The sequence below is a fragment of the Dipteris shenzhenensis genome, chromosome 15 (assembly GCF_047967505.1).
Source record: "Dipteris shenzhenensis isolate YYH24624 ecotype China chromosome 15, Dip_SZ_1.0, whole genome shotgun sequence".
In the NCBI taxonomy this organism is placed as follows: Eukaryota; Viridiplantae; Streptophyta; class Polypodiopsida; order Gleicheniales; family Dipteridaceae; genus Dipteris; species Dipteris shenzhenensis.
This window is the reverse complement of record NC_141610.1, coordinates 45,863,934-45,889,371: the sequence shown is the minus strand read 5'-3', so window position 1 is coordinate 45,889,371 and position 25,438 is coordinate 45,863,934. Positions and strand designations below refer to the sequence as shown.

The 25,438-nt window shown below is 41.0% G+C and overlaps 1 protein-coding gene across 1 annotated transcript; it reads right to left on the bottom strand.

Moving 5' to 3' along the window:
• Positions 1 to 5,930: 5,930 nt before the first annotated feature.
• On the bottom strand, positions 5,931 to 8,355 carry LOC147893894 (uncharacterized). The gene is made up of 2 exons (XM_087386458.1): positions 7,385 to 8,355; positions 5,931 to 7,166 (listed from the first exon to the last, which is right to left on the bottom strand). Exons 1-2 carry the CDS (start codon positions 7,790 to 7,792, stop codon positions 6,360 to 6,362), a joined length of 1,215 nt encoding a protein of 404 aa, XP_087242584.1. The 5' UTR covers positions 7,793 to 8,355; the 3' UTR covers positions 5,931 to 6,359.
• Positions 8,356 to 25,438: the final 17,083 nt, after the last annotated feature.

Genomic DNA, 25,438 nt, shown 5'->3' with positions numbered 1-25,438 from the left:
AAATGAAATGTATAGTCCTTCAACTTTACTTGAAATGGTGAAATAGCAGGCAAGAATCTAGACAAATACATGAAAATGTCCATCTTATCCCTCGTGCAACATCAAACAATGTGTTTGACTAGTACAAGCTATCCATAAATTGTAGGTTGGGCATTTTGGAATTTGCATAGGTTTTCTTCATGACTTGGAGGACATTAAAAGCATTGATGTTTTTATTGTGTGGTTTCGTGTCCAAAGTTTTCAGGTAATATATATAAAGTTTTCATGCCTAAAGTTTTCATGTTTAAAGTTTACAGTTTATACCTATTTGCCTTGTTTGCATCATTAAAGGAGACAATGCCATGATGGTAAGCATCCTATGTATTAATTTGTATTTTATGGTCTTTTAATGTAATGTTCTTTGTTAGGTCTGCTAATGTAATGGTTGTTGAACAGATGCAGGAGGCATTTGAGATCACCCATTGGTGCACTATATTAGTCGAGCAAGAGGATACGTTGTGGTCTTCCACATCCAATTTTTAGAATGGCCTACTTAACTACTAAAGTGCATCAAAGTATTGACAGCTTGATCATTGTGATCCACATCACATGGCTTCCCTTTTTGCATTGTATCCCATTAGCAATGGTGTAAAAAACTTTGTGCCTGGCTACCTTGAGAGGAGAGCCTTAATGGTATTAGTATGAGGATCTTACTTGGGGATTTCAAAAGCCTCTTTTTTCTATGTATTAGAGGTAGCAAAGAGGAGGTACAGGCTATGAAGAGTCTGTGTATTTGAATGGACATCAAAATGGCCGAAGTTGTCAAACTCCTTCATCTACCTCTTCAAAATCTATATTTCTTCATAGGAAATCATGAAGTGCATCAATCCTTTACAAGGTGATGTAGTAGCAAACCTAAACATTAAAATAAAAGATACATGGACATAGCCAACCTCCATGACTAAGAAAACATAGAAAATGAAATTTTTAGATTCCTCTTCAAAATATGTATTTTCTCATGTAATGCATCAAATTATTTCAAGATGATTTAGTGATATGAAATCATATATTTCATTGACATAGCCAACCTAAAAGGTGGCTCCAAAGGCAAGATAAACAAAGAAAATGAAAATTTACAAGGTGATGTAGTGGAAGATTAAAGTCTTCTGGATTAAATTAAAAATTACATTGACATAGCCAACCTACAAGGTTCCTCTAAAGCGCAATAAATTATATAGAGAATATATTGCCTAAGGGTCTTACCAGAGTTGTGCTACAAGGCACATAAGTTGTCATATTGACCAACTGTCATTTGCTAAGTTACTTTGTAAATATTTTATTTTCCATGTTTATCTATGTTGAAGTTGATGCATCTATAAAGACACATGGATTTCAATTAGGTAGATGAAGGAATTTGACAATTTGGGCCATTCCAATGTCCATTTTTGGCAAATGTTGAAGGAATTCGACTGCGGCATTGAAGACAAAGTTGGTCGGGATGTCATGGGGTGTCCAAAAATGCAAAAACCCACCACGACACGAATTTGGCCATTTTGAGGGTGTCCAAATGGCCAAATTTGCGTCATGGTGGGTTTTGGCATTTTTGGACACCCCATGATGTCCCAACCAACTTTGCCTTCTCCGCCGCAATCAAATTCCTCCTACATTTGCCAAAATTTGACATTGAAATGGCCAAAGTTGTCAAATTTCTTCCTCTATCCCTTCAAAATCTATATTTCTTCCTAGAAAATCATGAAATGCATCAATACTTTACAAGGTGATGTAGGAAAATCTCAAATTTTGGTTTTTAAACACTCCATCTAATCAATGTGGTGCCACAGTCAAATCCTTTCTACATATGTATTGGAATGGCCAAACTTAGCAAACAACATTTTATTGACTTGTAAGTTACATCAAAATGTGAGATAACTTTTGTGTGCAAGCTGATATAAAAAAAGATGCAATATTAAAAACAACAGATAATTAAAATAGATACAACAAAAGATTCACCATTTGGCCATAGATACATGAAATTTTTTTGCCTTAGATAGAAGAATATTATTAGAAATAGGTGTTTGTATTTCAAATTGTATTACAAAGAGGCTTCATAGCCTGTTTCTCTTCTTCTTCAACTCTAATACACTAATAATAGGGTCTTTGAATCCTCGACTATGTCCTTAGAAAGACCGCTATGCTATTTGGAATCTCACATTTAACTCGTAATTTCTTATAATCTCATGTACAACACATTGGAATGGATCATGTAGGTTGCCTTCGGTCAATACTGTGAATTCTCCACGCCTCCTTGTTCCAAATGGATAGATTCTCCATTCCTACTTGCTACTACACACATGAAGAAACATCATTTTAGAAATTTAAATTTAAATAGATGTAATGCATCATGTGAATTCTTCTTCTTCAATAAACTTTTGAGCTTCAAGACTTACATTAGCAGCATCACAAGCTCTAGGCATCTCGTTTGCATCACCATTCCCTTCAAGTCCTACATCAGCTCCAAAACAACTTGCTCATGCATGACTTTGTGTCTTTCGATATGAAGAGTCCATATCATCCATGCCCACCATTCTCATATCATCCTCCATGAAGGCCCTGAAAGAACAACTAAGGGAACCTTAGCAAAAGCAATGCACTACTGTGGATAATCCAAAGTAAGAAATCACATTGAAACAATACGAAATTAACATTTTATCTCATATTCTCCTCTTAGAGCACCTACTGAGGTTCAAGATGCTTCTTTTCTTGAAAAAAACAATCATGGATCACATATTGATCCTGCAACTATACGGTCACATGGTAACATGGGAGATCTCCACAAATGGTGCCATCAATAGTCGCAGAGTTTACAGAGACTGTGATAGGCCATGATAGAAGGTAGGTGATGTTTGAGGAGGGATGAGAAGGACCATGAATGATTACAAGGGAGGAGAAGCAAGCGGACGACTAGGTGTGAGGGATGAAGGCAGACGAATATGCATGAGTAGGAGTAGAAGCAACAGGAGCAGGCATAAGGATGAGGCAAGAGGAGCTTGCATGAGTAGGAGGAAGGAGGAGTAGGCATGAGCATGAGGGAAGATGAGAATGGATGAGCATAAGGGAGGAGGAGGAGCAGGAAAAAGCAGCTGGGGGAGGAGCAGGAGGACGCATGTGGGAGGAGGGAGGAGGAGGAAAAAGCACCAGGGGGAGGAGGAGGATGCATGTGGGAGGAGGGAGGAGGAGGCGTGTGGACAAAGGGAGGAGGAGGGGGGGAGGGAGGAGGGAGGCAAAGGGAGGGAGGAGGAGGAGGAGGAGGAGGAGGAGGAATGGGACATGTGGAAGAGGAGGAGGAAGGAGGGAGACAAGGAGGAGGATGGGGGGAGGAGGAGAGAATTCAAATTCAAAATTCAAAAGTTTAACTTTGGAGGATGGGGGGAGGAGGGAGAGAGAGGGAATTCAAAATTTTGACTTTGGAAAAGTGCCCCCTCCTTGGTGTAAGAGGTGTAACAGGTGGCCCCCTCCTAGGTGTAAGAGGTGTAAGAGGTGGGATCAACTGGTCTTAACCCACCTAGGTAGGGGGGGTTAGGACTCCCTTGGACCCCACAAGAGGACTTGCACTAGGCCTAATCCATTTCTTAACCCATTCCTTATGAGGCCCTTTTGAGACCCCAATTCTCCCCTAATGTTAGAGGAAGAAGAATGCCTGAAACAAGTAAGGTCCTAAGGAAAGAACCTAGGGAGGGAAGAAGGCGACCAACGATAGTCGGGAGCCTTCTCGTCGACCTAGGTACTTTCCTAGGCGTCAAGGGCAACAAGCGAGGGGTGAAAGTGACGCGCCATCCATTCTGCAGGTGTAGAAAACAACCACGAGTCTGTTTCCTTCGGTTTCTCGATTTTCTCGTTGAGTCGTGCCCTTGACGGGATAGAATTAAATGAAGCTCAAAATTGCGCTATAAAAAGCTCGCATGCAAATACTTCAATTGGCCACCACTTGTCCATTAGCTCGCATACAAATTCGTCCATTAGCTGCCACGTGTCACGTTGGTCAGTTTCAATGGGGACTAATAGCCTCGTTGCCATAGCCTATCCCTTTTAGGGGCAGTGCTAACAAAAATCTGGTCGAGATGATGCCTTTTGAAGCCCACCTTCTAAGCCATGATGATGGCCATGAATATAGTTAGTTGGCTTCCGAGCCAAGTCTACAAAGGGATGACTCCGGAAGAGTGATGGACCCGTGTTGAGCTTGACATCTCCATGTTTCTATCTTTGGATGCAGGATCCTTACCCAGACAAAGATTGATCGAAGCTCCAGCCCAAAAGACAAGTGGTCTTCTTATGGGGCTATAAACCGAATCCAAGGGCTATCAGCTTTACTACCCCCTCAGAGGCAAAATAGTCCACAGCAAATCCTGGAGGAAGCCAAACCCAACATTGATCCCGTATCCATGTCTTTTGATGATACTGTTATCAAGGAGGTTGTAACTACCCCTGAGCATGCACCCATTCCCCTCGCTTTGCCCATTCCCTCCTCCCCCTTTAACTGTTGACTCTCGAGATGATCGTTTTCTCCTCTAACACCATCTAGTCCTCTATCTAATTCTTCCTACCCATTACAAGCTTGTGCACCATCTAGTCCCCTATCTAATTATTCCACCCCGTTACAAGCCCCTGCACCAGTTCTTGCTGTCCATACTTCTAGTGATCGTTTTGACCCTTGATACAATGATTATGAAGTTGGCCTCTTGGTATATAAATTGAGCCACCTACTTTCGGAGTCACTATTTGTTGTCCTCATGCTGCCTTGTGAAGTATCCCATTGATCTCACATACACAAGTTTGTTTAAAAGCATAGTGTGCACACTCATTTATGTCCTTAGCCAGTAGGTAGCTCTATAGAGAGTTCCCTCTCTAGACAACCTATCGTTGATTTCTCCAAGAATTTCAAGAAACCATGTTGCGAGATGATCTCCGACCCTTGCTCCCGTTGCCAAGTAGGCCTAAGGATCACCGCTTGAATTAGTCTCAGGCTCAGCTCTACCCAATAACTTTTCCTACACGCTTTCAAAATCCATGGAGGATGAATTGAAGCAACACTTATCTTAGTTACTATGCATAGGTTTTATCCGCCCTTCACCCTCACTATTCATAGCTTCACTAAGATGCAAGGGAGTCCGTTTTTAGAAAGACGCACTAGCAATACTCCTGCAATGCTGGCTAAGTTCTTACTAAGGCTCTCTTTTGGAAGGAATGGACTCGATTTCAATCTTCACTTACTAAGGCCAATACAAAAGGTTGTGAGATGCCGTGGTTAAGTTGAAGAAGGAGAATAAAGGAGCTAAGAGGTGGAAAATGAAGCTCCAAGAAAGAGCTCCAGAGAAGAAGTTAGCTAACTCAATGGAAGCAATTGGAGACGAGCTACATACCCTTTATGAACTCTTTACAAGTCATACATGCTATACATGACTCCAAGAGCTTCATTAATCTGCTGGAGTAGTTGAATCAAGAAGAGCTAAATACTTTCAGCATAGCTTCTCATGCAAGTTAGGTGAAACTATAGGAATATCCCTCCGTGTACGAATAAAGTCGAATATTTGAATGAGGAAGGGATTAGCACTTTTTAGCCTAACTTTTCCTCCAGGCTAGGTAAAGCTCTCAGAGGAATCGCTGATATGATAACACTCCATTAAGGACGTTGCGGCCTTATTTACAAAGCTACATGATACTAACACCCTATCTTCTCAAGAATCACGAAGAAGTCTTCCAAAATGCAAACCGATCACGATTTTTCATCCATCGAATTAGAAGCTTCGGCGTGTGAACCTACAGGACAGTTACGTTCAAAACCAGGTTCATAATTGATCAAAGAATTAAGCAGTGCTGCTAATTTCAATTAATGGTACTGTTATTGGAAGCTCGGAGTGAAGAAAATATGATAGTCCGGCAATGACGTTCCAAGGAAAAAAAGGAAACAAATTGTTAGATGAGCAAGGCTACTGCCATAATTTTGGACTAAAAAAAACTCCTTCACGAGTGTGGAACTGTTCAATTCCAAACAAGCAGTCGATTTCCTGCTGCAAATTGTCAAGGCCGCTTTGAATGAATAATATGAACCACCTGAGACAGTGGGAAGGATGCACCTGCTTACAGGACGATCAAGACTTTTGCCATCCAAAGACATTTGTTGCAAATGAAACTTTCTATCAGAATCTAAACTGCGGCTCAATTGTCGCTGTCTTGTGTTGCACCGTAGCTGGAAATTGGGATAAACCAGCCGAATGAATTTGCAAGCTGTATCTGTTGGGCTGCAGTTGAACAAATCGGATTCTTCTCTAGAGAGGACGAGGGTTGAATAAGACATTAGAGGATTGGAACTGACAGGAACCGAGCTACGTTCTGAATTGAGTGGATAGAGAGAGATCATCAGGGGTGAGTTCAAGGCGAGGTCGCTTGGATGAACGAGGCAACGGGAAATCCAAGATGATGGGATTGGAGCACCTTGGGCATGTGGGATTACTCTTGCGCAGGAGAACATACATCAAGCACTTGGAGCACACTGCAGTAGCCATCGTCGATTCTGTCGCAACTTCCTGAATGCTCTTATCAGCCGCTCGAGGCTGCCAATTCCATTGCTGTAGCATCTTCTCTTCCCTTGCAGGAGGAGGAGGAGGAGCCGCCCTCGCAGAGACTGTAGCTGCAACAGGAGCTACTGTAGACGATGGGTTCATGCTCGCAGGAAACCTCTCTCTTTGCGATAGATCCACCGTTTGCCTCTTCGTAAACGCCTTCATTATATCCGCTGCGTCGCTCAGAGATGACGCCTTGCGAGCCCCCGTCACTGCAGGCTGCTCGCTCGTCAATTTCAGATCCAAATCCAAACCCAGCGGCTCGGTCTCCGGCGATACTCGGCGTGCAATTTCGTCCTGGCGCCCTTCCTTCTCTGCGATCTTCACACCTCCTGCATCTTCTTTTCTATGAGCTTTCCTGGAGCTGCTGATCAAAACCTCGGATGTCTTGGCCGTTTTGATTCCCTGCAACCATCCGAGAGACCAATCTTGCCGTGGCTCGATCGCGGACAATTTCTTAGGCCCTTTGACAATCTCCGTGCTTGCTTTCCAATTCTCCTGCAGGGAGGACTGACGCTCTACACCAGCGTTGACATTCGAAGGAGATTTCACTATAAATACCTCGCCAGACTGCAAAAGCAACGCAGTTAGAGATACCCACCATGGAGCACGCTTGAGCGTGAGATTTAGCGTACTGGGAGATAAAAGTGAACGGAAATCGTCGCTCGGATGACATATACTGTGATTTTGATCGATCTCTTTCTCTCTCTCGCTACACATTTTGTCGGTGTTGTTACTAATGAGCGCAAATGGACAACAGCAAATCACACCAGAATTGAGATACTGACCTTAAGATCCAAGCACCGCTCCCATCCGGAAGGCAGCGGCTTGCTGGCGTCGAGGTCAAGCACAGCGGCAAGATCCCTGGCAGCGCTGCTGCTGGGCCTGCCAGCAGAGGAGGAGGAAGGGGAGGAAGGAGCAACAGTAGAAGGAGCAGCAGCAGGAGCAGGAGCAGAAGGAGCAAGGGTGGGAGGCGGCGGAGGAGGAAGAAGAGAAGGGCGAGGTCGAGAGGAGCCCATCATGAGCTGCTGGAGGTGGGCAGGGTCATCGCCCCAGGAGGAGGAGGAGGAGAGGGAGGAAGAAGGGGGAGCGAGGGGGAGGAATTGGTGTTCGAGGTGGAGGCGGGAGGAGGAAGGGAGCGAGGGGGGAGGCCAGGACCAGTCCATGGCGGAGGGAGGGGTGTCAGCGGCAGCCATGGACGACTGATCTGCAAGAGCTGGAATACATCTATGGAGGATGATGATCAAGTCGCAGCTACTGATCCGAGGAAGAGCTGGGTTAATACATCTATGGAGGATGATGAATTAGTCGCTACTGATCTGTTGTTGTTGTTGTCGCTACAGCAACAACGAAGAAGACGAAGCAGAGAACGAACAAACGTACGGAGGATGATGAAAAGCGACGGTTGTTGCTGTTGTTGCAACGCAACAACAACGAAGATGAACGAACTACAATTACAACGAAGGTGATGAAGAAAAGCTGGAATACATCGATGGAGGATGAAGAAGCGACTGATTTGGAGGGAGTGGCTACAACAACAACGAAGGAGATGAAGCAGAGAAAGGTCAGAACGAAGGAACGTAAGGATGATTGATGGTTGTTGTTGCAACTACAACAACGTCGGAGATGAAAGACGAAAAATAACAATTCACAACGAAGAAGAATTGCAACAACGTCGAAGATGAAGAACAACAACAACGAACAACAAACTGTAAACTACAAACAATACTATGAACAACAACGAAGCACAACGAACCTCACAAGAACGAACACACTTTCCACTCCAAAACAATACATAGCGACGAAGAAGACGAACAAAAGTCTCGTATATATTATTATTATTAGTCCTCGTTTACATTTCCTTTTTTCTTTTTTGGTTTCATTATGTCCCATATTAAACATTGGTCTATTATTACGAGTTCTACTTCTAAGTTCTATACACAAGGAGAATGAAGGCATAGCTATACGCGTCCATCGTTTGTGGCATTTATTGCTCCCCTTTTAATGCTCCCCCACGCACACCTCGTATCCAATCATCAATAAAGTTATAACCCCCTCCCTCACCCTCCCTCCCCCCGCCACAAGATGCCTCTGCCCAATCGCCCCTTGTTGGGACACTCCAAAAAAATTGCCCCTTGTTGGGACACTCCAAAAAATGGGGTTCTCATGGTCAGTGTGCCTCTCTCATAGGTAGGCCTTTACCCCCCCAAGGTGATAAAAATCCATTAACAAGCACTTGTTAGGGACTGGAAGCGCCCATCCTAGCAGGAAAGCTTATGAGTGGCTGGTTTCTTGGGTGCCCATCCATGGGTAGCCAGGCTGCCCATTGATGGGTTGACTTTGGGCTTGACTTAGCAACCAACTATGCTCCATGCATTACAGCCAGGCAAGCAATGTGTGTAGTGTTCACCGCCCACCATTTCGTTTTTTTTGTTGTCATTGGTTGAAATGCTTGATCATGGCGAGCATCTACTCAGTGTGTAAAGGCACAAATACATGGCCATCTTCAAGGGACACATCCACCTGCGGCCTACGCTAACATGCAATAGCAACATCCCCAGGGCTTTAAACCCCAATAGCCAGCTCATGTGGGCAAGCATCCAACCACCTCAACTGCAACCGCTCTGTTCAAATCCCTCTTTTTTTGCTTCCGTTTTTCAAACAATTTTGCTAGTGCCTCAAGATTGCTATACTCTCACTTGTTACAATGCCAATATCGAATGCTCTTTGCAAGAAGTGTAGAAGAAATCGTAAGTAAAATATAAAGAACAATGGATGCAACCGCAATATGAGCACAAATCCACGAGTACATAATAGTGTTGAAACTAAGAGGGGCAACTATAAGCCCTTGAGTTTTTCCACACAATACAAAACTATGCACCCATGAACTTTTAAACCCATAGCAACATTGTAAACTAAACAATTGCTTAAACATTGGGCACAAAGTGTGCAACAAAGAGACAGACGACAAAAATTAACCAATTGGTATTATAGCTCCAATTCTTAAGAGTTACCTCAAGGAAACTCAACACGTTTCCATTACCACTGCCTTAAGGGTAGTCTCATCTTGATTCCACCTTCCCAATTAGAAGCCATTTCCATGCTAGCTAATAATGTCACGAGAAAACAAATGCTATTGCAAATTTGCATATTTTCTAACATTGCATATGAGCAAGGACAATCACCCCACTCATGTTACACACTCAACTTGAGACAAACATATCGGGCCTCCCACAATGCTATGCTTACACACGGGCACAATGGTAGGCCATGGACCATGAGCTCAATGCAAGAATGAACATCATGAAAGATCTACCACTCTCAATTGAGATGGGTAAGTTCCAGCAAAATGATTCCCATTCCTAAGTCTCATATCACGCAATGACTCTTGCTCTCATGTGATCACCTCGACCCTGCCACGAAGCTTGGGCTTTTGCATTGTGACACAATCGATTGTAATCTTACTGTAGATCATATTTGGTTTACCATGAGAATACTATACATAAACCTTACATTCAAGAGGTACTAACAAAACCCTACTTACATGGAAGTCTTATCTAGATGAATTCCCCTCATAAAGTTCTAAACTTTTAATTCTATGAATTAAAAACGACCTTATATATGTACATTTATGTGAGTTTACTGGATTAAGATACCCTTCTTTTGAACCCATATACCTCAGTACTACGTATTTTTTTATGCACCCCTCAACGCAATATCTAGCAATGTGATGGTATGAATTCTAAAGCTACTAGTGGTTAGATTGAATTTACTAGATTAAGATACCCCTTCTTTGAACCCACATCTTGGGATTATGTATTTTTTTAATGCATCACTCGAGACACTATCCAACAAGGTGATCATGACCTCTAAAGCTCCTAGTGGTTGGATTAAGTAAAGGTGACCATGAACTCTAAAGCTACTAGTGGTTAGATTGAGTAAAGGTCAACAACAACTTTCATATCTATCCACAACTAATCGCTACCATATACACAATCTCAAAAGAAAATGTAGTCCACCAATACAACAAAATTTGTTTGGTCTACCAAATGAAGCTCAACTCTATTTTGCAACATGTAAGTCTACTTCTTTGCTTCTTCAAACAATTCACTTATTATTTGGAAAAATTAATAGACTTGGTAAATGGTAAAACATTTTCGGGAACATTCACAAAGAACCAATGAAACTGTTTTTTTCTTTTTTTTTTTAAATAAAACTACCGATTTTATTAGTTAAATGGTCAAAAGAGAAAGGACAAGCCCTAAGGCCTCCGATGCGAACAGTGGAGCTTATCCTAATAGTAGATTCCACATCCAAAATAGTCGAGCTTACAACCGGATCTTCCTTGCTCAGTAATCTACCAAAGTCTCTTAAGTTTGACTTTACCAACACGAGAATCACCAGAACTTTGAAACCAAGTTGGACCTGATGTTGGAGCACCTACCTAGTCCTCATTTCCCATATGATGATCAGAGTCGCCACCCTTATATATGCCAACATACGCCAAGGGTTGACGAGCGTTTCCAAGTGTCACCAAGCAGAGGCATCGCCCAATGCATTCCTATCATGAACTTGGCCATTAGCTTGATGCTCTGAACTGCTTGCTCAACTTTGTACCACACTTTCCTAACAAGTGGGCATTTCCACAGCAAATGCCGCACGTCTTGCAATGCCTTCCCACACAAGGCACACGCCAAGTTAACCTGAAATCTCTTGGCCAATTTTCCCCGGCCAATTTTCCCCTAATTGGCAACCACTAGTTCAAGACATTCCAAAGAACAAACTTGACTTTGCTAACTACACATACCAATGAAACTATTAAGGACCCTTTGTCACAAGCTTGGCCCATTTCATGGGTGATGGTGAAATGGTGTGCCTAGCAAGGAGTAGCCTATATGTTAAGCTACAAAATTACCCCAAAGCACTTGGGTAACACGCATATTTTCACCAACATTAATGGAGGTATTAATTACTTTGACTTTTTGGGAAACTTTAAGAAGGGGACATTGCACATGAATATACAAGTGACTAATAGCACTACCATTCCTCAACAACTTATTAATGCTATACCCATGTTATACCAATCGAAGGCTACATAATTACATCACTTTGAGGGTTTACCATTACCTTTTCGAGTAATAATGTTATTTGCATGAGAAAGACTCGCATCATGAATGCTCAGATTCAATTCACACCCCAAAGAGGTACGGCCCTAACAACCAAAAAAAAAACTAGTGTCATTTAGGGCCACTGATTGGAATCACCATGCACCTTGCAACTCTAGTCTATGGTGCACAAAAAGGAAAGAAGCAAAATTGGCCCTCCTCTTTTCATGAACTTGGAATTAAAATGCAACGATTCTCATAAATAATGCAAAATGGGAGCCATGAATAGGACCTACAACAACCAAGATGTATAGATAAGCGATGATCTTATAGAGCATATTAAGGCTATGGTATGGAATCCACCATCAAGGTCCTTGTACATGCCTAGGTCCTATTAAAAATTTTTCCATAGGCTCTGTAGACTCCTTTGATGAGGTCATTAAGGGGACCTGTGAAAGGCTTTAACCTATAATAATGTGTAGAGAAAGGTTCATTAAGGTCTTGATGTGATTGATCTTCCCTTGCAATAGAATTGTACTAAGTGGGAAATTTTGAATTCATGATTCAAAAAATGAGTTTTTTGGCCAAATAATTCAATGAGGGGGAAAAACAAAATTCTCTACCGCGTCACCATTTTCTTGGAATTTGCCACCTCATCTAATTCTATTCATACATATAGAACATTATTTGTATGAATGAAAAAGTTAATTGTACTAATAACTAATGCCCAAACTTTTTCTTCAGTTTTAAATATCATTTCTACATTTTTGGGACATAATTGTTATTCATTTGAATAACATTTCTTGGTATGATTATTTTATTCATCTCAACAACAAGAAAGATCTATTTTGAACCATAAAATTTGTGTATTTCTTGATTTTTTCTTTTTTATGAATTGATGTAACTTAGGAATTGCCATTGCATGCTACACCACATCCTAATAATGGAAGTACTATCCCCAACCACAATGTGACTACTACCACTGGTCACTTCTCACAAAAAGGAGTATTGTTGTTGAGAGATAAAGTTGGGGGAAGGACCACTCAAACTACTGCATTAACTTCCATGGGAACAACAAATTGTTAGGAGCATTTAATACAATTTATGTCACCAAGCCAAGTAAATGCATTGAAGCAAATAGAGAGATCTATTCAGTTAAGTGCAACAAGGACACATAAAGTTGAATACACTACGGCAAATCTCTCTCTCTCTCTCTCTCTCTCTCTCTCTCACACACACACACACACACACACAAGCACACGTGCATGCCGATGCACATGTGCGCATACATGCACACACATGATGCACTCATGTGTACACACACACACACACACACACGCGCGTGCATAGACACACATACATAGGGGATGGAGCAATTGGGGCATTTATTTACCTTTGCAACATAAGTTCAAAGGGATTTTTCACTTGCTAGTCCCATGGCAAGAAAATGGATCACTTTAAGTGCTCTATTCACCTATTCCCCCTTGCTTCTCTTATCCCCCCCCTCCCACCCCCGACCCCTTGCCCTTTTCTTTTGAGAAAAATACAAGAAATATGAGGGGCATGGCCTCTATTGGGGATGGCATGCACAAACTTGAAGGGAATGATAGCTCATGACATTATAATTAGTTCTTATTTATCCCAACTACTAAAGTGAGTTCAACTCTCATTCCTAGTTGCATTTATATGCTCTTTATATGCCACCTTTTGAATCATTTTCCTACTCTATAGAAACAATAATAGGGAGATGGTATAGATGCACAAGAAACTTATAGCTTAGCCCATAATTGGAAATTCACAATTAGTTTCCCCTTTTGGTATGTGGGCCCATAATAAATATGTGCTTCAGATACTCCTCTCCTCATTCAACACTTGTAGAATACAATAAATGCAATTTAAAAAAAGCAGATCAGTGATTCACTTTATTGCCATCTTTGACTTCCATATTTTTTATTAGGTACCATATGTAACATTTTAAATAAAATAATACTTTGACATTAAATCCAAATGATTGCATTTTAGCAACTACACCTTTTGTAATTATACTATTATTGAATTACTTTCCATGTGAAAAATGTAGCTAAATTTTTTGTGAAATCGAATAACACTCACATCTACGTATTACAAAGTACGTGTTATGTAGACTTTAAGCCAGTCATCAAAACCATACTCTCGAGAGTGCTATGTACTTTCTAGAATATAGATTTCTTATATGGCCTTTCTCTTCAAGCTTTTTAATGAGCCCCCTTCACGTCTCCCTTACATCCCCCCTAGACCAACTCATCCATGTGCATTGTGATATACTACCATACCTTCTTCCCCTTTATGTGCATATAATCTTTTCATATGGAGAATCTATTGTCACATCATATTTATATATGCAATGATCATGTTGTATCCCCATAAATTTATGTAGCTCCCAAGCTTTCTATCATACAATTGTTGGATAAATTTAGCTCACCATATCCACAGTACATATTCCCTTTCTTCTCCCAACTAACTAGCAATTTTGTAGGGTGGAAAACAACACATACTAAGTTTGTCTTTCTCTTATTTGGAGAGAAGCCTTATCATATTGGTAAAATTTTAATAATATATAAGGCTATTAAAATATTAAGCATTTGGGGGATACAACCACTATACTACTACTAGTTGTGCAATCCCATTCATGGGTAGATCTATCTTCAAAATACGGGTCAATGCAACCCAAGTTCAACCATATAGACAACAACTTTGATATAGGTGGAACAATCATAAATCTCATTGAAAAGGCATATAGGTAACAAATTGTCTAAGGAAAACGGGTCTTCAGGTTGCCTAGCAAGAAGTAGGATTTACTAAACATTCAAGATCCTTTGGAATCTATGCCAAGGGTAAGAGAGTGTAACAAAACCTTATCCCTCTACACCCCACCTATTCATATATTCTTTATTCTAATTTAATGCATCATTATAGGCTGTATGGTACACTTTTCATGCTTTAAGCACTATGCTAAAAGCACTTATACTTAATATAATATCATATTCCTTTTTGTATACTAGCTAGATGCTTTTGTACATGTCCAATCTTGGAATTTTATAAAAGTGCTTTAATTTTCTAATTTGACGTCTTTGGACGTGCTTAAAGCACCGAAAAGTAGTGGTTCAAAAAAGCATTATTATTGTTTAGGACACACTTTTTATTACCACATACCTTGGATATACTCTTTTAGATTTTCCATGCTCCTAATATTCAAGGACCATAATGAAAAAGTGGTGATATGTCAACCTTAATTTCTAGCTACGTATGAGGGGACACTACATGCTGCTTACAAAGAATCCAAAAATGCACTAGCCTTAACAATAATCACTTATCCAATTTGCACCTAGCATCACATGAAATCACTACAAGGTCTTCATAAACACTTTCCAAGTTCGATTTTAAGTATCATGATTATGTGAAATTTGTTTGGGCAAGACTTTAAGTGGAAAATTCAACATTTATTTTTATGGAGAGGGAGTGGAGTGGTCAATTTCTAAAAGGTTTAAATTTCCAATTCCCTCAATAAAATCATTTGAATTAACATGCAAGAGGAACGTGTCAAAGATTTCAAATTGGTCGCAAACTACAAACATCAAACTTAACTCTAGAAGGAGTTCGAAGTCACTATGTTAGTGATCATTATTGGCTTATTAATTGGGTTCTCATTGAATGAATGGTTGTTTTTTCAATATGTTAGCATGTTTTCTTAATTTGTATGAAGCATTGACAACCCTTGTCATGTCCCCCACTCTAGCATGGAGGTTGATTCGTGAGAGGCTAGTACTATGGATGCCTCACCTTCATCAAAGCTCACTTTTTAGGACCTTGCTATACTACATGGAGTAAGGGACAAAAGACCACACATTAAGTGTGAGTCGTAGACGGTCAAGGAAGTCAATGCTAGCACAACAACAGATTTGAAGATGTCCAACCCTCCATTAAAGGCTATTAGACTAAAGTGTGCACAGTGGAAGTAGGCATTAAAATGCTTTAGATGGATTGAAGGAACCTTATATCTCATATGTTAATAGAGTGTGAAGGCTATCCAATGGAGGGTTTTTTGGAGGTTTCAGATGAGGAGGCACTCCTCTTGTTGCAAGGGAAATTCAGCATAGATAAGGTCATAGGGATAGAATGAACCAGGTACGAGGCATGCTATTGTTTGTGGAATTCCTTTGGAGCTAGAACTAGCACATCTGGCAAGAGGGAGAGTGTATCTATCCTTTACTGGATGGGTCCCTTCTTAAGAGGAGCTATAGAAGTTTTTGGAGAGTGTGGCTTACTTCTTCATGCACATGATGCAAAATTTCTAAGTAAAGGCTTTTTAATCCTCCTACACTATGCTCTAAGCCTATTCAAATTGAGATGGTGGGTCACTAGACTTTATACTTGTTGGTGCTGTAGTGTTAGTTTTTCCTTGGAATCCTTGTTTCTGCATTGAAGAAAGAGAGACATCTTTGATCGAAGGGCTCAATGCCAAATAGAATTTGTAAAGGGGTTGTAAATGGTGGCAAAGCACGTTTGGTGATATTTGGAAACAGTGCCAGTTTGGTAATGCTAGGTTCCAATTGTGGAAATTGAACAAATTATTGTTGGTTAGAGGGATATTGGCCAAGTGGGTGGAGTTGAATCCATCATGTCTCCTTTATAAATGGTGCAAAGAGGATGTGTAACACATCTTGTAGTCCGTACCCATTGGCTAGGGGACCGGGGTCTATGGTCCTAGATCTAGATGGTGATGCACAAAGTTGGTCTCTTGAGTTGGTTCTCCTATTTGAGAACTAGAAGGCAACTCTGTTGTGCAACCCTTATGGTTTGACTTTTATAGTTGCGGTCGTGTGGGTTTAGGTGCTTTGGGGTATGTGAAATGATCTTGTATTCGACTCTATGGTTGGATAAGGGTCATGTAGTGAACTAGCTAGTGTGGGCTAAAAGCAAGCCCTTTGTGACATGGTGCAGTTGTCAATGTTTACGTCTAATAACAAAGAGGATGTATTACTACACAGTAGTGCAGGCCACGCGCCAGTCACCCGTTTTTAGGTGGCCCTTCTTTTCTGTACCAACTCCTTTTTGCAAGACTAACCATCCCCTGTAATAAATATGATTAACATTTTTTTATTGTAAAAAACCCACTCTTGTTTTTGTGAATTTAAATTATCTTCTACATACATTTAAAAAGTGGTATTTTCATATGAAGAGATGGGTTCCCCTTACATCAAGTTATATGTCCATTCTTGTTTCCTTGAATTTTTTTGTTGTGTTAAAGAAAAGAAAATGCCGTATTGATTAGAGGGGGGTCACCCCCAAGCAAAACAATGGCCTATTTACAAAGTTGGGCCTTTGAAGTGGGCACTACTCTGGGCCAACACTACAAGCAGCTGGGGTGTCATCTACCCTACCGGCAAATGGTTACCTACTTCTAGAAGAGCATGGGTAGCCAAGGGATCCATGGAGCTAATAACCTAACTCAGAGCTTGAAGATTTCTTTTGAAATCGAAGATTCCCTTTGCCCTATATGAATTGTGTGTTGAAAAGCGATCTTGTTACATACCTCCCAAATACATAGCATTCTAAATTTTAAGAATTAAAGTTTTAAAGATATTAGTCCATAAATCTTAAATTTTTACACTATTGGCCTGCCCTGTAGGGGTAGGGCTTAGTAATCATTGAGCTTTGAAAGAGAAAATTAGTTTTGTTGGGAATTTCTAAATCCTTGTTTTTTTAGACCTTTGCATTCATCCATATGTACAATTCTCCCCTACTCCTGCTGGCCCTGCACTTACTAGATTCATTACCAATCCATGCAGTTTCAACCACACACTTTTACAACGCGCCCTTCTCCCTCTCCTGTGTTGAGATTCGTTGTAGCCTTGCCCACCATATTTCAAAGTCGCAATTCTGGCTATTTAGTCTTCAGTGCCATAGCTTTTTCATCTTCAAGGTTTGGGCAGGCCCTATGAATGTGTGTTTTGAAAAGTGGACAAACAGTTGTCAAAGGTCATGACGGAGGCAAACTGACTTTTTGATAAGGTAGATAGATTCTTGATTGTGAAGTAACTTGGTTTTCATTGGGATACTTTCAACAAAAAAACTATTTTTGGGGAAGACGAATGTGCTCAGCTTTTTGGATGCTGTGAGATGATCCAAATTTCAAAGGCGTCTTTGTTGGTATCCTGTGCTACTAGTCTACTGGAGACTAGCACTTTGCAGTCCAGTGTGCACACGCATGCGTTTTTGTTTCTGCTGCAGCATTCATGATGCCAATTGATGCCCATTAACACAGTGCCATTCCTTTATTGAATCGTTATCAACCAAGTTCTGGGGAGCCTCTTGACTGACCCATGATCGGTCATTCATGAATCCATTGATTTGAGTCCATTGATTTGCGCAAACAGATAGAAGAGACTGGATCAGAGCTGAGAGAAGAACTCGCAGGTTACAGGTAGATAGATCGGGACCACACGTACAATAAAAGTAAACTTCAGTCTCCGGAGGCCGTCAGCTCGAAAACGACGCACCAATTGCATGGATTGTAGCATGGTCCCCTCAGCTGTCATGTCTTTCATTTTAGTTAGCGATATCTGCATTGGACAGGTCACAGGCCCGATTTAGAAAAGTCTCAGTCTCCCCCCTCCAGAGCGCAGTTCATTCTTATTATTAAAAACCTATTCGATGGATTTCAGGAGCAGTTCATTAAATATGGGTGCTCGGAGTGCTCGCTCCTCAGCATTGAATGGCGTGTTTGCTGGCTTTAAAATTCATAAATGATCTCGGTACCATCTTTTGAACTTTGGGGCCTCGGCTCGGATGAGTTGCGAGTCCTTGCGACCTTGGGACGATTGTCGAATTGCGAACCGGATAGCGTTTCCAAGTTCCAAGTTTCACTTGCGTCGGTGAAAGTAAAACTCTGGGAGACATCGGCACTGAAGCACGCTGAACTCTGTTATCTTTAAAAGCGTCTATAGCGACCCCTGACTGGTCCCCAACCCCGCCTTCCCAAATGCTTGATGATGAATTCAATCAGCCGGATGAATCGCTGTAGCCGGGGCCATGAATCGTCAGATGCATTTTATATTATTATACGATGCTTCATGCATTCCGTTCCAATTAAATGTGCTTCTTGCTTGCATTGAATGAGCCTGGTGCACGCATTCAATGGCGTTGCTCCTCGGGGTCATCACAACCCCACGATCTCCTCATGCTGCCGTCACTCGCGTACCGGATGAGAGCGTCAGCCACTGCTCACGACTCACGGGAGTCGGGACTCGGGAGGAGCAAACTTCAAAGGCCCGAGGGTCGATCCTCATCATCGATGTGCCCAGCTGTTTTTGACGGTTGTGGTGCGTGGGTTGGGTGATGACTCATGACGAGTCATGAGGCGTTTGAACTTTAATCATATTAATTAGTGATAACAGTCTAGCAGTTGGACGACCTTCACAATTACATCTATTGTCAACTAACTCCTCATCAACCGTCACGATTCTTGGAAGTCGCGGCAGCCCAGTAGTAGGGATGCCTTCCTACCAAGGCGGCGACCCGCGTTCAAGCCCTCTGGTTGCAGGGCAAAGCCAGATAGACGCCCCTAGATATGCTCACAAGGGTGTGGGTGTGTGAGTTTTTGAGGGTTGCCTGCCCGGCAACCCGCATGCAAGCCCTCTTGCTGCAAGGCAGAGCCAGGCAGGTGCCCCTAGATATGCTCAAAAGGGTGTGGGTGTGTGAGTTTTTTTTTTTTTAAACAATCAAGACTCCCACTTCTGTACTGTCGTGAAGAAGCTATTTCTCCAAATTTCCAAAATATTCAAAAAACATATACAGTAAAAGCGTGCCTCCCTAAGCTTTAATAAAGTACTTGTTGCTTGGCACTCTTGCCAACGAGATATCTGCAAGATCAGGTTGTGGAAGACCTTCCAAAGGTCTATTTTCGCACATTCGAGTGCGGATGTGACATCCACAGGGGGTGTATTGATGGCAAGAGAAGGTTTGGAGTGCACCTGAGTACAACAATCAGTCCAATGAAACTCGTTGGGCTCATTTGGCCACCGATGCTTTGGCACTCTACCCAGCCAACTGACTGTGCTCATCTGAAAAGGTGCATTTAATTTTTTGCATGGGCCAGCAAGCAAAGGTGTAGCGTGTAACCACCCTAATAATTGAAGTGGCCTCAACTTTTTCACTAATAATCAAGACTCAAAACTCTGCCCACTTATGTACTGCCAGAAAAGACTATTTCTCCAAATCTCCAAAAAAACTTCAAACATACAAGGTTTTTTGGGTCTAGGACGTGGAGAGATTACATGCTTTTTTTGTCAGAATTGTAACTAGGATGAGGATATTTTTCAAATCTCCAAAAAAAAAAAACAAGCCAATATCAAAATTTAACAAGTCACACTACATTAAACTGGGGGTTTTCAACGATATTGACTCCAAGTCCGAAACAAAACAAAGCAATGAAAGAGAAGATGAAAAACAAAATAAATGTGAGTCTAGAATAATGGTCCCCTCTAGCCTCATGCACCATCTCCGTCGTCACCTCTTACTTGGACTAGCCACTTCTCTCCTTTTGCACGAGGACGCAATACCAAGGAAAAACAACTAAGGCTTGATATTCCCAATTAAAAAAACATGAGAAATTGGCTATACCAAGATAGGAACCACCACCATTATTAACTTGTATGAGCCTCTACATCTACCTACCTACTTGATATGGGGAATAAGAACCAAAAATCTAACAAAAGAAGAGCCAAACATTTAACTTGCAGATTCAATTTTTGGGTAGGCATGGCATATACTAGGACTGCACATTGAAAATGAGTGATAAAATACCGTGTATCCATCATGAAGATGGCAAAAGAAGAACAATCAAACTCTCAACTTGTGGATTCAACTTTTGCCATGGAGAAGCTTGAACCCAAGGCTCCCCAACATATGTCAATAGAACACTCCATAATAAGTTCCACATTGTGTGTGAAAACTTGCCATTAGGAAGCTTCGCATTGTTTTTTTCAAGGACCACCAAACATAATGTGTAGTACATGTGGTACAGCTTGTCCCATGTCACATCAAATGGCAAATAATGACCCTATTGAAGGCTTCAGGTCTACAATGATCAACTTTCTTCGTATTTATGATTTTGGAAACATCAAATATGGAAACATCAAATAGAGATACATTTGGGACCCAATGAAGATTTCTAAGTCACCATGATGATTGTACCTCTAGCAATGCACATAAAAGTTAATTTATGCCAGTCCATTTATGGTGCTTCCAAAGTCACAATGATGAAATTCAAATGCAATCATATGCCATCCAACAGCTAAGAGTTACACCAACAACATGGCCTCAATTGGGCATATGAGAAAAAGGTTAGAGATTCATCCATGCTTCTCCTAAAGGACTCCAAAAATGTGGATTTCATATAGGCATAATGCCCTTCAACACTTATGTGGCAGTCACATAATGGGAAGTTGCCCTTAAATATTATGTGGTTGTCTCTACCACATACGCTTATGTGCTAACAATATGCTTACCTTGGTAACTATCAGATTCAAACAAGTATCCTTGTATATCTAGGCAATTAAAGAGGAATTGGCTATACGTTAAACAAAGAATAAGGAAAAGAGGTATTAGCTCTCTCTCTCTCTCTCTCTCTCTCTCTCTCTCTCTCTCTCTCTCTCTACACACACACACACACAATGAAAGCAAAAGAAAGGGAAAGCAATTCACCATAGACCGTGGATATGTACATTGCAACATGCTTTTTCACCTATATACATCTAATCTCCATCTAACTATGGTCTCACCATCCTGGCAGTGTGTGAGGATATCCAAACGTATAAGTAGTAGGGCAAGGTCCTCTTTATACCAATGATGTGCAGTCCAACTAAAACACTCACTCAAAGATTATCTCAAGAACACAAATCAACAAATGGAACACAAGAATGGACTAGACATGCAACTCTATCACTCAAGAAAGGGAATGGAGGGAGAAAACCAGCAATACAAGCTAGAAGTCTAGAATGGGCAACAAGCTAGTTGAAGGGTAATGAGGGTATACATAAAAATGACTCATCTATTGTAGTAGGATGTCTAATTCCTTTTTGACCCTTTTGCTAAAGTGAGGGATCACTTATATAGGCTCCCCAAAGTGGGTAGGAACCCATTCTATAAGCTGCCACCATCTATCTCACTAATCCATAGAATCTATCAGTCAACATTTGGTAAACAAGGAAAGAACCACCATTCATCTGCAATATCCCTTTGGTGAGGATGCATAGTAAAATATATGGTTCATTTCATTTAAAGAAAGTTGTTGAATTTGATGGTAGGATTTTGAGGTAGGTAGCCTCTAGTTACGGCAAGTTTATGGGACCTCCTATAATCAAGCAGCTGACTCCCAGAAAGGGGGAAGTCTACAACAAGTATTTGAGATCAATTGGGGCTACCACTTCACTAAGTAGTGGAGTACCTACCATAATTTTGGTGTGACTTGAATCATTATTATGGCCATGTGGCAAAGCCTCCATGACAATGGAGTCCAGTGAAGGATCTTTCGATAAGTGACAAGAGCCTTTTAGCTTGGATTAGTTTATTATGGTTGGCCCAATGACCCATCTAATGATCCAAACATTCCTAGACATATCTAATGAATTAGTCTAAGACCCTATGACAATATAACTTAGAAAACATCCACCTTGGCTGCATAATCTCCGCTCCAAGCCATAGCAACCTAAGGGGTAAAATGCAAGTAAATTTGACTAAAACGATGGAAAATGTTGACTTATTACAACTACAAACAATATGAGATAATGGACCCAATGGTGGATTCATATCAATAACACTAGAAGCAACAATATAATATGCCGTCCGGGAGTAGGGGTATTCCTTTAGCTCTATGCATGGAATTGATATGCCTTGGAAGACAAAGGTTTAGCCCCCTCTATATACTCTGTCTCCACCAATTATTGCAAAACCACAAAGCTCGCCTCCCTAGGCCCTATGTTATTTTGTGCATTTTTGGGAAGGTGAGGGATGCCATGGTCGAGGATAGTAGAAATCATACAGACAAATGCAATCATGCCTCCTCGGTAATCGTTGAGAAGCCCAAGGATAGGCCAAGGTTTCCCTCTAAGACTATGAACAGTCCACAAAAGGGACCCTCTGATGAGTTAATTTTCCAAACCGGTAAGTCAATTGATGACCACTTGCTCAACTATAGAACTTTCAATAGGGACCTAAGTCACAATAATTACTATTAGGCCCATGATTAAGCTCCAAGGGCTTGGGTATGAGCGAGATTGTGGTAGTAAGGCCCAATTCTTTACTCCAAAGTCATGCATTGATCCAATAGTTAATTGAATAGACCCCAGGGTATTTAGTATGTAAAACTCCTCTATATCTTATGCTTTCCAACAAAAGGGGATCTAAGTATATCCCTTATGTATGTATATTTTTTGTAACGCGAAAAGATATTTTTTGTAACTCCAAAAGAAAACAAAACCACTTCTATTGAACTCATGTTGTATCTCACATATTGCATAGTGAACTCAAGTTGGGAATAGATTCAATCTAATGATGTACTCTTAAATCTCAAATTGACTAACCCATCAAGGGCTCAAAACCAATTGCTCCTATTTTAGGGCTTAGAACCAATTGCTCCTATTCTAAACCAATTCCTATCGGTAGAGATAGATTCAAGGCCCATATTTGATTGTCTCTCTTATGTAGTAGTACATCTACAAGTAACTTCCCTAAGGCCCCCTAAGCCAAGAACTTGAGATAGACCCTTTTGTGGGTTTATCAAGACCTAGACTGGATGATGAAGAAGTCAAGTTCAAGTCCCCTTTTACTGAAAGTGACATGCACACCCTTGCCTTAATGACAACCAATGAGTTCCCTTAAAGCAATGATATGATTGAGGGTCAAATCATCAAGAGGGGATTTGGATGGTAAAACCAATGGATTATTAAACTCAAATTCACCCATATTGGAAGACAATGGTAGGAAGGCCTCCTCAACTAAGCCTAGACTCGATAGGCTGAATTGGATCTTCCAAGATAAGATGTCGGGCTTTATTTATGCTACCTTGGACAACAAGCGTCTAGATGTAACTTGGGTTAGTGTATGGATATTAGACCTTGGGACTATGAAAGCTCCTCCACAAAGACTAGATGTGACAAGGTGCAATGGATCTTCCAAGAAGTGCATGCTAGCTCCATATCTCATCCAATTTTTGACCATTGATTCGATGAGGCCCTAAGTCAACTAGGATAAGCTCCATACCTCATCATCAAACATTTGCCACTTCTCAAACCTAACAGAGAAAGCACAAACTCACACGTCCTCTCAGTGATCATAGCATGCATCCTGAACTCGAACTGAACCCAAAGAAGGCATGAATCTCAAATAGATCATAGATGCATTTCATCATAAACATCTTCAACTTACCTAGCCATTGTCACATTCACCCCATAGAAGGCCACCTTTTCGATGCATGAGGATGGTCAAGCTCATGGGTGATCCATGAAAAGTCCAATCAACACAGTCATCTCCATACCGAACTTTTAAACTTCGAATACCTAGTACCACACACACACACACACATGCACGCACACGCACACACAGATTAGCGAGCCATCTACCTCCATCTTGTATTCATCTTGCATCTTCATTGAGAATCAAGAGCCTCGTTGTGACTTTTTTATTTGTACATGTGTGTTATTCAATTGTCTGTAGTCTCATTTATACATGCTAACTTTTGTTGCATGTGATTCCATTCATTTTCATTTGCATCTCATTTGATGCATTCACCCTCCTTCAATTTCTTTGCTTTGTTCATCCATTCAACAATTCTTTTTAGGAATTAAATTTTTCGGTGTCAATTGAACTCTCGATTTCGATTGGTGGCTTCATTCAATCCAACTATCTTTCATACATTCATCTAATTCTTTGCTCTTTTCATAGTTTTGGTCAATGCATGCCTTTCATGGGGTGAATTTTGTCTACCTTCTTTCTCATTTCTTGCTATAGGTGCTTCACTCGAGTTCAACTTATATTAAAGGGAGAGGGATCCATGTAAGGTGAATATGTAAGGTGAATATCTTCCTTGATGACTCCTCTTAGTCTGTATCAAGAAGGGCATGCATGCCCTTTGTGTGGCTCAGGAACCCGGCTTAGGGGTTAGGGTTATTAAAGAATTCTAGGGAACTAACCCATGATCTGCCCTTGAATTGCAACAAGTTCCCAAAAAAATTAAAGCCTATAAATAAATCCCTATTAGATTCAATTCCAATCTAGGTCACCTGTAGGAGATGTACTACTATTCTCCTAGGTAATCAATTGTTTGCTAAGACCAAGTCACTACATTGGCATTCTATCTATCTACCTATCTATCTATCTATGTCCTAGTGGAGTGTGGGGATATTTAGTATAATAGGTCTTGATAGCTTTTGGAGTTAGAAGGTCCAAAGGACATGATCCAAGGATTAGGGGCATTAGGGACTTATCTTCAATTAGAGTGTGACTAGCTTCTTTGTTGCCAAGCTTGCGCACTCCAACTTTCAAGATCTTTTTTTAATCTATCATTTTACATTAAAACTACACTTTTTTTAGGGGGGGGGGGGTGAAAACGCACACACACACACATGTACTATCCATTTATCTACCTACCTAGCTATATATATATATACACACACACACATGCATGTGGGAGCACACAAT